Source organism: Polyodon spathula, chromosome 25 (assembly GCF_017654505.1).
Source record: "Polyodon spathula isolate WHYD16114869_AA chromosome 25, ASM1765450v1, whole genome shotgun sequence".
Taxonomy (NCBI): Eukaryota; Metazoa; Chordata; class Actinopteri; order Acipenseriformes; family Polyodontidae; genus Polyodon; species Polyodon spathula.
In genome coordinates, this window is record NC_054558.1 from 21,375,701 (window position 1) to 21,389,024 (window position 13,324).

The window sequence follows — 13,324 nt, forward strand, 5'->3', positions numbered from 1 at the left end:
TCCTATTGCATAGCAGTGTCACCTGTTTCAGGTTTTAATACATGCTTGATTAGACACAGTGTATTGATAACAAGCTCCTATTAAACTGGTATTAAAACAAGGAGTGGATCAAACTGCTTTGCAATGGGACTAACTATACTACAATATTTGCTTGTAAAAGTGGTAGCTGCTAGGGTTCTACATTGCAGGCTTAGCTGCTAGGGTTCTGCAGTGCAGACTGGAGCAAGGGTGCTCCAGTGGTGCAGTGAATGCAAGCCGTACTTAGCAGTAATATCAAAACTGCAGTTAAAACGGAGATTTCTAAGGACAGGCTGAAATGTTTTTCGATAACTTTTTACAAGGGTTGCTCCGGCCAGGATGAGAACCTGTTAAAGGTTTGCATGTCGTGTCCAAGGGGGTCCAGGAAGATGACCACAGCACAGGATTGCACGCGCTTGCTCACAATGAGAAAGCATAACGTCACAAACAGAGATACATGACAATAACCCAGCCGACACACTGCACCAAGCGCAGACACGGAGACAACGGCAAGAGCAAGGGAGCCTCCCATCTCGCATCTCTGAGGAGCTGTCCACTGCCTCAGTGCTGAACCCATTGCCGAATTCAGCAGGGACTTCAATTACCTGGCGTACTTTGCTATATTGTATTGAATTAGCAGGCTCTCAGAGTTGCTGTACAAACACACATGCAGTTATTCTTTATATCAAACGAACCAGACCGTTCCAAGGGTTGATCCATGCCAACCGCTGCTAAATGACAGCCATGCATGATAGAAGATCACACTCTGCCCCAGTGCAAAGAGACGCTCCAGACTCCAGCGTTACACAGTATCATTCTTTTCCTTTTCAAATATTGTTCCTACACAATTCCAGAGGGACATTCTAATGAAGCACAGTTCACAAGCTCTGAGTTAGTTCGTTCATGGAAAGAAATGCTAGCCCACTCCTTAAAGCAGAGGAGAGAATCGACAAGGGTTTTCTTACAAGTCTCGCTTCCTGCCAAAGGAATCCACTGCTGTCTGGACGCTGTGTGGAATGAGAGAGGAGAGGACTGTGAGTCCTGAGCCTGACACCTGCAGACAACTTCAGGAAGGACCGGGGCATAGAAATTGCAGAGAACTGGACTAGTAGCTGGAGTGCAGTTCCACCAGTGCGTGTGTGTGCGTGCGTGTGTGTTCCTCTCAGCACAGTACAGTCTCTATGCGGTTGTTGATATCGCGTGTGTCACACTTGCTTTTCTCTCAGGCTCACGGTAAATGTCAAACTTCAACATACCTTTCCATCCCGATTGATCACTGATTAAAGTGCAAACAGAAAATGAAAGTTTGGAAGAAGAAAAAAACAAAAAAACAATGTTACAAACATTTACAAGCACTCCTTTATGCGTCGCTCTTTTAGCTCATTAATACTTTCCTTCTGAACCCCCTCCCCGAGCACTGCTTTGCAAGTCTCTGCACAGTGGTTCCTGCTCACTGATGGCTGTTTGAATTCACATGAGTAAAATAAGATCAAACAAAGCTAGCCCCTGGTGAGCGCGGTGTTGCTGATCTCTAATAACCCTAAAGCAATGCAGGTGCTTTGCTGCAAACCTGCCTGCTGATCCAGACCACAGCAGGTCTGAAGCTGCCTGCAATACAGATCCATCTGCAGCACCAGTAATGAGAACTATATTTGCATCATTCATTAGCGACATTTTCCTAATAGCCTACCGCATGCAGCAATGACATTACCCAGCGCATGGTGTTTATGCTGACAGAAGAAAAAATTGTACAAGGTGTCCATCCCTGTTGGTGTAATTAACTGCAACCAAAAGTGTATAAAGTCACGTTCGCTATTAGAATCTAGAGCACTGTGTTCTGAATGTTCTGACATCACAGCTGCTGTAAGTCCACAGACCTGAGCACAGAGAGCTGGGCTGCAGAGTGGAAGGCAGTGGGTTTGAGTAGCTCAGTGGTTAGAGTGCTGGGCTGCAGAGTGGAAGGCAGTGGGTTTGAGTAGCTCAGTGGTTAGAGTGCTGGGCTGCAGTGTGGAAGGCAGTGGGTTTGAGTAGCTCAGTGGTTAGAGTGCTGGGCTGCAGTGTGGAAGGCAGTGGGTTTGAGTAGCTCAGTGGTTAGAGTGCTGGGCTGCAGAGTGGAAGGCAGTGGGTTTGAGTAGCTCAGTGGTTAGAGTGCTGGGCTGCAGTGTGGAAGGCAGTGGGTTTGAGTAGCTCAGTGGTTAGAGTGCTGGGCTGCAGTGTGGAAGGCAGTGGGTTTGAGTAGCTCAGTGGTTAGAGTGCTGGGCTGCAGTGTGGAAGGCAGTGGGTTTGAGTAGCTCAGTGGTTAGAGTGCTGGGCTGCAGTGTGGAAGGCAGTGGGTTTGAGTAGCTCAGTGGTTAGAGTGCTGGGCTGCAGTGTGGAAGGCAGTGGGTTTGAGTAGCTCAGTGGTTAGAGTGCTGGGCTGCAGTGTGGAAGGCAGTGGGTTTGAGTAGCTCAGTGGAATTTGGGGGCTGGGCTGCAATGTGGAAGGCAGTGGGTTTTGAGTAGCTCAGTGCTTGTACAAGCAATCCAGTATGCTAGTTATATTTGGATAGTTCTATTTATAATTATATATAAATCATCCAGCTGAAGCCGATTCCTGCAATGACAGATTTTACCTTTCAGAGTCACTTTCATCACTGGACTCTTCCTCCAGGGCAGTCTGTAGATCCGCGATGCGCTTGATTGATGTCTCTAGATCGGCCTGTAATGTCTGCCTGACTGCACTCAGCTCCTCCACCCTCATCTCCTGCAGAGAGAGTGGAGACAGAATAACAATGAGGGACCACCTGGGAGTGGCTTGCTTGGTGGCACGGACGCGGCTGCCATGTGAAATTCAAAGCCTGTGCTGAAATAGAAATCTATCAACGCTCTGGAGAAGTAAAGGTAGACTGACGGTCGATGTGCGAGAGATGAAAGGGTAGCCTGCCCCCCGATCAGCTTTGGCCTCTTTGATTCAGGACAGAGGAGCACAGCACGGGCCTGGGGATGAGGAGCACAGGGGGGAGGAGCTGGGCTTTGTAGCTCTGTTTTAAACAGTACCAGGGTACACCAGGGTCACTGCATTAGGACAGACACAACTGTGTTAACCAAAGTTTTACATCATGATATATCCAGATGCTGTTGTTATACCAAACATTTACTGTAACCAAAACTGTTCACTAACCACTAGACTACACACTCCCAGTCCCTCAGCTCTAACCACTAAACTACACTGCCTCCCAGTCTCTCAGCTGTACCACTAGAACACACTGCCTCCCAGTGTCTCAGCTCTAACCATTAAAACACACTGCCTCCCAGACTCTCAGCTCTAACCACTAGACCACACTGCCTCCCAGTCTCTCAGCTCTAACCATTAAAACACACTGCCTCCCAGTGTCTCAGCTCTAACCATTAAAACACACTGCCTCCCAGACTCTCAGCTCTAACCATTAAACCACACTGCCTCCCAGTCTCTCAGCTCTAACCATTAAAAAACACTGCCTCCCAGTGTCTCAGCTCTAACCATTAAAACACACTGCCTCCCAGACTCTCAGCTCTAACCACTAAACCACACTGCCTCCCAGTCTCTCAGCTCTAACCATTAAAACACACTGCCTCCCAGACTCTCAGCTCTAACCACTAAACCACATTGCCTCCCAGTAGCTCAGCTCTAACCATTAAAACACACTGCCTCCCAGTCTCTCAGCTCTAACCACTCGACTACACTACACCCATACCATCCTTCAACACTAAGCATTGGAGCACACTGCCCCCCAGTCCCACACTTCTCCTCTCCTCAGTCTCAAGTACCTAACTCTGATTGTACCCCCCACCCCCTCCCCTGATTCTCAGTGACATACTCATGCCACATGCCCTGGTCATGCCCTGGTCATGCTTCCCGTGGTGCTTCTGCAGTGTTAGCTAATGGATACACAGCTATTGGGATTCACAGAGAACCCAACACAGCCATCACATTCAACCAGCTACATCTACCCAGCCCGCAGAACAATGCAAACCACGACATTGTTTCACTCAAGACAGCGTCTCTCTTTAAAAGTGCAAGTTCATATCACCATGGCAACCACCGGTCATTTCCTAGGCACTGGTGGAATATTAATACAAAATATTCACAAGCAGAAAAATAAACTGGCTCTGTCATCCCCACAACTGGAACGCTAGCGACTGAAATGAAGTAGCTTTTCTCTTCCATATCAGGAGTATAATGCTTGAAGGGAGGTTTAATGAATGTATATGAAAAAGACATGTTCGTTTATCTCAGCTCTCCTCTCCAGGGGGGGAGAAATACCCCTGCTGCCCCTCAAAATATTTTCAAAGAAGTGTCCAAACCGAGGAAAGAAATCTAATGTTGCCAGTCCCCAGTGATCCTCTAATGAGATCAGCTGGAATTAATTTGCACATTTCTGAGGAGCAACATCCAGCATTTCTCTCCTTGCATCTTAAATGCATTCAAACTAAGCAGCTTGCATGTTACTCTTAACTAGCAAGAGCTGAATAATTTAGCAATGGAGTTCGCTTCCGTGGGCAACCGAGTTTGCAAAAGCACTCTCAAAAATTAACGTGACCCGGTTATTAAACCAATCCCAGAGGCTCAGCGCTCAGGAGGATTCACTCAGGGCACTGCTTGGGGGTTCTCAGCTCATCAATAGCAAAACGTGTTCATTATTCATAGGACAGACTGCACCGGGACCCGACCCCTGTCCGCTACTGGGCATGGAGTGGGTCTCTGCAGCACTGCTTGAGGGCAGTGGCTCCAGGACTGCAGCAGCCTCAGTGCAAGAGCTTGAATGGCAGCACACTGTGACGAGGGTTCCAGGGTAAGTGGTTTAGTCAGGAGATCAATACTGGAGCGTACAGAGCTGCAAGTGATGAGCTCCTTCCTCGTGTTTTAATTCATTATTTATTCATCCAGTTTTTGTTTTCACCTTTTACAATGTAAGCCAGTAGGTTGTGTGTGGTAATCAGCAAATCAAGGTAGAGTTCTGACGCATAACTGAAAGCCCTGTACTGCGGGGCTCAGTCTTGTGGGGGCCATGTCTACAGTGGGAATCTGATTCCTGATCTTCTGCTTCATATATTACACAGGCTGAGAACTCATTGTATCCACGGTGCTCAGGAAGAGACAGAGGGTCAAGAGTACTGAAGAGATTACAGGGCTGTCCCGAGACTCCCAATCAGAGCAGTGTATTGTATTACGGTGTATTACAGTGTATTATAATGTTCTGTATTGGGCGGTGTGGCTGCCTCCCCTCCCCTCCCCTCCTTCTCATCCTGACCCTGTCTCCCCACCTCGCAATCGCACTTTTCTCTACTCCTCTCCGAGTCCTACCAGCTCAACTCTGCGCCGGCTGCTCTCCAGCTCACTGCGGGCCAGGTCCTCCATCTCCACTCTCATCTCCTGCAGCCGCTGCTGGTAGTACTGGGCATGCTCCTTCTCCCGGGCCTCCGTCTCGGCAGCATGCTCCAGCTCCTCCCCCATCCGCACCACGCTGTCCCTCAGCCGCAGCACCAGCACCTAGGAGGGAGAAGAGGCAGTCAGAGGTGCTATACAGTGTAGCTCAGACACACACGCACACACACAGAGAGACACACGCACACACATACACACAGAGACACACATGTGTCACACACTTCGGTTGAGGTGTGATTGCCAGTGCATGAAAATTCTGATATGTAGGACTTTGCAGAACAATTAAGAGCTTCTCCATATAAAGGGATCGGATTACTTGTACAAAAATAAAATGACTAACTATTTCAATGTGAAGCGCGCGTGTGCACCGTGCGGCGCTGATGCAGCAGGGTATTCATATCGCTGTGTGCGCGAGGGCTCTGTCCTCAGCTGCACTCACCTCAAACCTCTTGATCTGACCACTCTGAAACTCCAGCTTGTTCTCCAGGTCGCGGATCAGCGCCTCCTGTCTGCTGACGATGCTGCGCTCCACCATGGACCCTTCCATGAAGCTGACACGACTCAGACTGGCCTGCAGCTGTGAGCCCAGGACAGGCAGAGAGAAGCCAGAAGGTGAGAGGACTGGGCCTGGCTGGAGATTGACTACCTTTCTTTTTTAAATATTTAGAGTGCCCAATTATTTTTCCTCCCAGTTTAGAATTTCTGATTCCCCCATCACTGCTGCAGAACTTCCCCACACAGCTCAGGAAAGGGAATTTCCTGATGGGAGGGTGAAGTGTTCGGAGGTTGCTAATTACACACATGGTGTTACAAGGTAGCAGTGTGTCTAATTACAAAAGATACAATGTTGGCAGTTGTGTGGCATCTTTTGTCATTAAACTGCATCTTATCAATTCCGATTTCTTAAAGCAAGCCATGCCTCACCTTCTCCTGCAGGCTCTGCCTCTCCTTCTTGGCTTCTTCCAACTCAGCCTGCAGCTCCCTGATCTGACTGATGTCACTGGACGACTGTGCGAACAGAGAGGTGGACAGGTCAGTGCAGGACGTCACCTCACCATCCCCCTTGTCCAACATCTCAATATTACACATAGCTTGATCACATGCAATCCGATCAGGACCCGTCTGCAGTACTCAACAAATCAACCAATCAATCAATCAACCAATCAATCAATCAATCAACCAATCAAAACCTGTACTTATCCATATGAGTCAATTGAGAACAAATTCTCATTTCCAATGACGACCTGGCAAGATTCTGACACCACCACAAACAACAACAAACACAATACATAAAAAAAAACACATAATCAATCATAAAACTCAGCTGCAGCTCAGCAGGAACAGAAGTCAGTCAGCAATGCATCGCCTTGTATGCAGAGAGGGCCAGTTCATGAGACTGAAAGGTCACAATGGCAAGTTCTGTAAGGGGCTCCAGTGACAAATCCTACAGCAGAATGGTATGCAACATGTGGTGCTGAACCTGTGCAATGAGGGCCTTGTGCTTCTTCATGAGCTCGTTCAGATCCTCCTGGTCCTCCTCGATCCTCTTCAGCAGGTCTGCCTTCTCATGCTGGAGCTGGAACAGCTGCTCATCCACCTGCACAGAGAGGGAAGAGATCAGACTCTGCAGCAAACGGGAACACAGTGCAGCCGAGCAAGCAGCTCCTTCATCAGGGGGGTGACCCACTGAGGGGCAACTGCTGGGGGTGACGGGGCAATAGCAGGGAGAGAGGGTGCAATAGTAGAGAGAGAGGGTGCACTGGTACACACAGGACTAGTATGGGTGTGGCACATCCCACAATGGGACTGTCCCAGAGGTCTATCTTAGGACAGTTCAGGAACAGTCTTCATTACTAACTTAAAGCATCTGTTTCTGACATTAAAGAAACCATCTTCAAAAGGATTCCCCCTCTTTAACTCTCCTGAGCCCCTGAGCACAGCATGCAGCGCTCGATTCATGGGATTCCTGGATGATTTAAGTTGTGAAGCTCTGAGGAGCATGGAGAGCAGTGTGCCTGCACAGAGGGGTAACACCTGAATTGCTGTGTTCATCCCCAGCCCAGCTCTCAGGTGGTGTTCATACCAGACTCTTGTTCCGGCAGATGTTTTCCAGCTCCAGCTGTGCACTGTCCAGTTCCATCATCAGAGTCTTATGCATCTTCTCAGCCTGCACATATCTGGTCTCGCTCTCCGCCAGCTGTGGGAAAGGTAAGGGCAGACTGCATCAATACTGTGTTTCTATTGGTCCATTACAGGATTCTTTCATCTTAATTTAATCACGCCTTAGCAAATGCTGATTAACCTTAGAGGTAAAGAACAGAAGAAATTATAGAAAGGTTATGAATGGGAGGAGGCATCTCCTCAAACCTCATCTTGCTTCTAGCAGCTTACTGATCGCAGACCTCATCTAAGATGAGATGTGCCTCATTGAGTCCATAATAAAGCTTGCAGTGGCTCACACTGCTCTGCTGCAGGAGTCATATTCCCTTCCCTGCACTTTGGAATAGGAATGAAGTTTAAATGCTCCAGGTCAGGTTTTTTAGATGACTTCTAATAATAAATTACAGGCGGAAAGTGCAGCTCCTACACGTGTTATAAAGGCTGAAAGTGTCTGTGGTTCATGAATCGTTAACATTAAAACTGAGAATGAATCCCATAGACACGTCATAACTAAACATGTTTTAAATGGTTTATTACTGGTGTAGGACACTATGGAGCTAAAGGCTTTCTCCTCACGGAGTCAGTCGGCTCTGCAGTTTGCAGAACGGGCTCGATTCTGGTGTGGTTGAGTTCAGATCACATCCCTGATAGGACCAAATAAAACCCATCAAATCCCTGAGAAGCCTGGTTAACTGCCTCCAGCCTCCCTGGGAATAATTCAGTCAGCCAGGCACTCAAACCTGTCAGCTATGGCTACCTGTTCATGAGCCCAGAAGATTATGCAGGATCTCTGTAATGGGTTGGGAATGGCACTTCCATGCATAGACAGTGCTCTGCAAGGCAGCGCAAGTCAATAGATTACACCAGATCTACATTACTCAGCACTAATGTCTGCCTCGGGTTCTTCCCTGTGCACGCACTATACATTCTAATGTGGACGCGCTGCCTGGTTTGAAATCAGAGGGGGCTTCATATTAAATCACTTAAGCCTTGCTGACAGCTGCTGCTCCTCCATTCATTTTCATTTCTGAAGCCTCGTCTCCTGTGTCACAGCACTACAGTATTTGTGCTCTCTCTGCCGCATTAAAATAAGAAAAACAGAAAAAAGCAACCGTATACCTCACTGTGTTCGTAAAACTCAGTGCGCAGCGACTTACAATCTATAATGTGAAATTCACGGTCCGTGTCCAGCTTAGTTCTGAATAGCTGCATGGTCGTTCGATGCAGTTTTGCAGAGGTGAGGTACTGCATAATCAATAGCCTGGCTTTCACGATTGTGGTGGCACATTTAGAAGAGTATCACACAGTGCACAGCAAGTGAGAGCTAAGGGAACTGGTGTGTTAACTATTTCCCTCGCAGCTCATACAACCCAGTCGTCCCTGTCCACCAGCTGGAGCTCCCCAGTCCTTTCCCAGTCCCCCCAGTCATACCTGGGACTGCAGCCTCTCCGCCTCCTCTTTGCTGATCCCGTTGCTCACTGGATCCTCCAGTGTTCCCAGTATCAGCTGTGCGTCGGCCAGCAGGGTGTGAGTTCTCCTCAGGTCTCTGCGAAGACGCTTTTCCACATCAAAATCACGATGCCCGATCTGAGGGGGGTGAAAGGTGCATGTTATTGGGGGGGACCCTTGGGAACAGACTCACAAAACTGCAAAAAAAATCACGGTCACAATTTCAATGCACGTGGGTAGAATATATATTTTTTCTAGAATTAGCGTTAGCAGTTTTTAAAAAAAATTATTTGTCATGCCTTTTTGGAAAGAAGTGGAGCAAATGCTTAGTAATTCTCTGAGTTTGTTTCCTAATTCGTCGACCCACCTTACGTCTCCTTGGGGGCAGGGAGGGTCGTGTTTCAACAATCAATGAGCTGACATGCACTCCATGCTCTCAGGGATAATCAAACCCATCACTGAGCTCATTTACTTTACACTGGCCAGGATTAGCTCCCACTAATAAATCTGCAAACTTTTCTGAGGTTAATTGGTGCAGTCCATGAAATGCACAAGCCATAGCCTGAGCCTGTCTAGAACCAGTGGGTTCTGTGAGGGTGGGAGGGGCTGCAATCATGCTGAACGCCCCAGGCCTGCCTGCTGGGACACCCCTGGAATTGGCTGGGATTTGTGGTGCCATGTGCTTGACGTAAACCAAGGCTTTACCTGCTCACACAGGGTGGCTATCAGCCCCTCTAGGTCCAGCTTTTCGTGCAGAACTAGCTGCTTCTCCTCATACTCCTGCTCCAACTGCATCTCCAACTGCCGCAGCTGAGGACAGACACACAGACATCTACTATCAGACAGGAGCAGCAAGGAGGACAGACACACAGACACTTTCTTTTAGATCCCAGGATGCCCCAACCAGTCTCTGAGAGAACCTGGAGATACAAAACCCTCTCTCTGATCCTATACTCCCTCTGAAAGGCTATTTTATAAAAAGTCCCTCGTCTTCTCTCTCAGACCCTGCCCATTGTCACTGCTCTCTCCTAGGTCTTTTCCCTGTTTGTTCCCTGTGTCTCTTTCAAGGTTTCCCTGGATCTTCCTTAGTTCCACTGGCTCCCCTTGATCTCCCCTGGCTCCCCTAGATCCCCTCTGGCTCCCCTAGACCTCCCCTGGCTCCCCTAGGTCTCCCCTTCCTCCTACCCGTCTCTGGGATGATTTCTGCACGTCCTCCAGCTCCTCTTCTTTGTCCTCCAGCTCCTTCTGGTGGATCTGCTTCATCCTCTCCATCTCCATCTCGAACCTCAGCCTCGTCTGCAGGGCGAGAGGGCAGGGGTGGGAGGTAAGAAGTGATAAGGCGGGGGTAGCACGGCCAGTCTCCTGAGACCCAAGCTTCGCTTACAGACCCCCGGAGATTGAGCCCCAGAGGCACCCCTTTACTATCTCCATGTGCGATTGTACTGCTCCTGGCAGCTGCTGAATGAGTTGACTCACTAGCATCCCTGGCAAAGTGAATCCCTGACCGGAAGAGCTGAGGTGATATGTTAGCACATGTGTGTCTATAGCCAGGGCTTCCCTGTGTGTCTATAGTCAGGGCTCACCTGCTCATGTTGCTGGATTGTGTCTGCCTGCTTGGTGAGCTCAGCGGTCAGCTCCTTCACTCTCGCCTCCAGCTCCCTCAGCTGCTTCTTCAGCGTGGCAGCTGAGTCGGGGTGGAGGGTCTGTGGCGTGGCCAGGTCCTGCAGCTGAGTGTCTAGCTCTTCCTTCTGCTGATGCAACAACGCCAGCTCTGACTGCCCCTCCTGGAGAGCGAGAGAGAGAGAGAGAGAGAGAGAGAGAGAGAGAGAGAGAGAGAGAGAGAGAGAGAGAGACAGCAAGAGAGAGAGAGAGAAAGCACCACCCCCTCACTTCAGTACACTGCTTCAGCACAGCCAGGCTTTTTCACACTGAATTTCTTGCTTGCCTGGAGTTCAGGTGCACTACAGAAGTTGTACCTGGATGCTGCGTTGCAGTTTGAAGATCTCTGACCGGATGCTGTTGTTCTCCTGGGACACTTTCTCTCGGAGGTCCCTCTCCAAGGAAGCCTCTCCCAGGGCCCGGGCCAGCTCTGTATCAAACCTGCATATAAACCCGCAGGCTTCGTTAACACTGCAGCTGGAACCAGCGTCTAAGTTTAAATTCAAACTCAACTATTAGCATGACAGGAGTGATCCAATGTTGCCAAAGCATTTCAACATAAATGTTACATAAAATAAAATATCATGTTAACACACCATATCAATCCCTACCCCCTCCCTCCTGCTTGACAGAATGTAGACAATATAACATCCCCCCCCCCTCTCTCCCTCTCTCACCTCCTCTGTTTCTTCTCCAGGTCATGGTTCTGCCCCTGCTGTCTCTCCATCTGCACTCTCGTGTCCTGGAGGTCAAAGGTCACCCGCCGACACTTCCTCTTCAGTTGCAAGGCTGACCGCTTCGTCTCGTCATACTTCCCTTGCAAATCTGTCAGCTGTGGGACAGAGAGACAGACAGGCAGAGACAAACAGACAGACAGGCAGAGACACACAGACACATTTAATACAGTAAGTGCTTCTGTCCAAGTGCCCGTGGTAAAACAATCTCACAGTATGCCATGTGGTCAAACAAAGTATAGTAAAGGATAGAGATAATGCATGAATAAGGATAGAAAGACTTGAATAAGGGAAGCTGCTAACATGCAAAAAGAGTAACACAGACCCGGGCTGTGAAGAGCCTGCTCTCTCTGTCTCCAGAGTTTTCTAGGCTTACAATAAACACGAGACATAGTCTTCATAATCACATCTTATGCAAACTACACAGCACTAAAGAGCAAATAATAACTCATAACTTGAAGACCGAGTCGTTTCAATTGTAGAACTGCCATTAAACTCACTGAGTTGGATCGTTTTTTTTTTTATCTGTGTTTATTACAGAGGCCATGCTTAACGGCGTATTATTCCATTGCACATATACATAATGCTTTGCACTGCAACCTAGTACTTCACTGAGCTACTCAAACCCACTGCCTTCCACACTGCAGCCCTGTACTCGAACCACTGAGCTACTCAAACCCACTGCCTTCCACACTGCAGCCCAGCACTCTAACCACTGAGCTACTCAAACCCACTGCCTTCCACACTGCAGCCCAGCACTCTAACCACTGAGCTACTCAAACCCACTGCCTTCCACACTGCAGCCCAGCACTGTAACCACTGAGCTACTCAAACACACTGCCTTCCACACTGCAGCCCAGCACTCTAACCACTGAGCTACTCAAACCCACTGCCTTCCACACTGCAGCCCAGCACTCTAACCACTGAGCTACTCAAACCCACTGCCTTCCACACTGCAGCCCAGCACTCTAACCACTGAGCTACTCAAACCCACTGCCTTCCACACTGCAGCCCAGCACTCTAACCACTGAGCTACTCAAACCCACTGCCTTCCACACTGCAGCCCAGCACTCTAACCACTGAGCTACTCAAACACACTGCCTTCCACACTGCAGCCCAGCACTCTAACCACTGAGCTACTCAAACCCACTGCCTTCCACACTGCAGCCCAGCACTCTAACCACTGAGCTACTCAAACCCACTGCCTTCCACACTGCAGCCCAGCACTGTAACCACTGAGCTACTCAAACCCACTGCCTTCCACACTGCAGCCCAGCACTCTAACCACTGAGCTACTCAAACCCACTGCCTTCCACACTGCAGCCCAGCACTCTAACCACTGAGCTACTCAAACCCACTGCCTTCCACACTGCAGCCCAGCACTCTAACCACTGAGCTACTCAAACCCACTGCCTTCCACACTGCAGCCCAGCACTCTAACCACTGAGCTACTCAAACCCACTGCCTTCCACACTGCAGCCCAGCACTCTAACCACTGAGCTACTCAAACCCACTGCCTTCCACACTGCAGCCCAGCACTCTAACCACTGAGCTACTCAAACCCACTGCCTTCCACACTGCAGCCCAGCACTCTAACCACTGAGCTACTCAAACCCACTGCCTTCCACACTGCAGCCCAGCACTCTAACCACTGAGCTACTCAAACCCACTGCCTTCCACACTGCAGCCCAGCACTCTAACCACTGAGCTACTCAAACCCACTGCCTTCCACACTGCAGCCCAGCACTCTAACCACTGAGCTACTCAAACCCACTGCCTTCCACACTGCAGCCCAGCACACTAACCACTGAGCTACTCAAACCCACTGCCTTCCACACTGCAGCCCAGCACTCTAACCACTGAGCTACTCAAACCCACTGCCTTCCACACTGCAGCCCAG

At 49.3% G+C, this 13,324-nt stretch overlaps 1 protein-coding gene across 10 annotated transcripts in view; it reads right to left on the reverse strand.

The window, feature by feature from the left end:
* LOC121300389 (unconventional myosin-XVIIIb-like) overlaps positions 1 to 13,324 on the reverse strand; it is a 38,354-nt gene that overhangs the window by 3,894 nt on the left and 21,136 nt on the right. For 8 of the 10 annotated variants that reach the window (XM_041228984.1, XM_041228978.1, XM_041228981.1 and 5 more), the window contains 13 exons: positions 11,368 to 11,522; positions 11,008 to 11,131; positions 10,615 to 10,815; positions 10,217 to 10,327; positions 9,737 to 9,841; positions 9,014 to 9,169; positions 7,506 to 7,619; positions 6,903 to 7,019; positions 6,347 to 6,430; positions 5,862 to 5,999; positions 5,342 to 5,527; positions 2,631 to 2,761; positions 984 to 1,025 (listed from right to left, as the gene is read on the reverse strand). In XM_041228984.1, coding sequence (XP_041084918.1) covers positions 984 to 1,025; positions 2,631 to 2,761; positions 5,342 to 5,527; positions 5,862 to 5,999; positions 6,347 to 6,430; positions 6,903 to 7,019; positions 7,506 to 7,619; positions 9,014 to 9,169; positions 9,737 to 9,841; positions 10,217 to 10,327; positions 10,615 to 10,815; positions 11,008 to 11,131; positions 11,368 to 11,522 — 1,664 coding nt within the window. Of the gene's footprint in view, positions 1 to 983; positions 1,026 to 1,274; positions 1,295 to 2,630; positions 2,762 to 5,341; positions 5,528 to 5,861; positions 6,000 to 6,346; positions 6,431 to 6,902; positions 7,020 to 7,505; positions 7,620 to 9,013; positions 9,170 to 9,736; positions 9,842 to 10,216; positions 10,328 to 10,614; positions 10,816 to 11,007; positions 11,132 to 11,367; positions 11,523 to 13,324 lie in introns of all 10 variants that reach the window. The other 2 variants (XM_041228985.1, XM_041228983.1) reach the window with 2 other exon arrangements.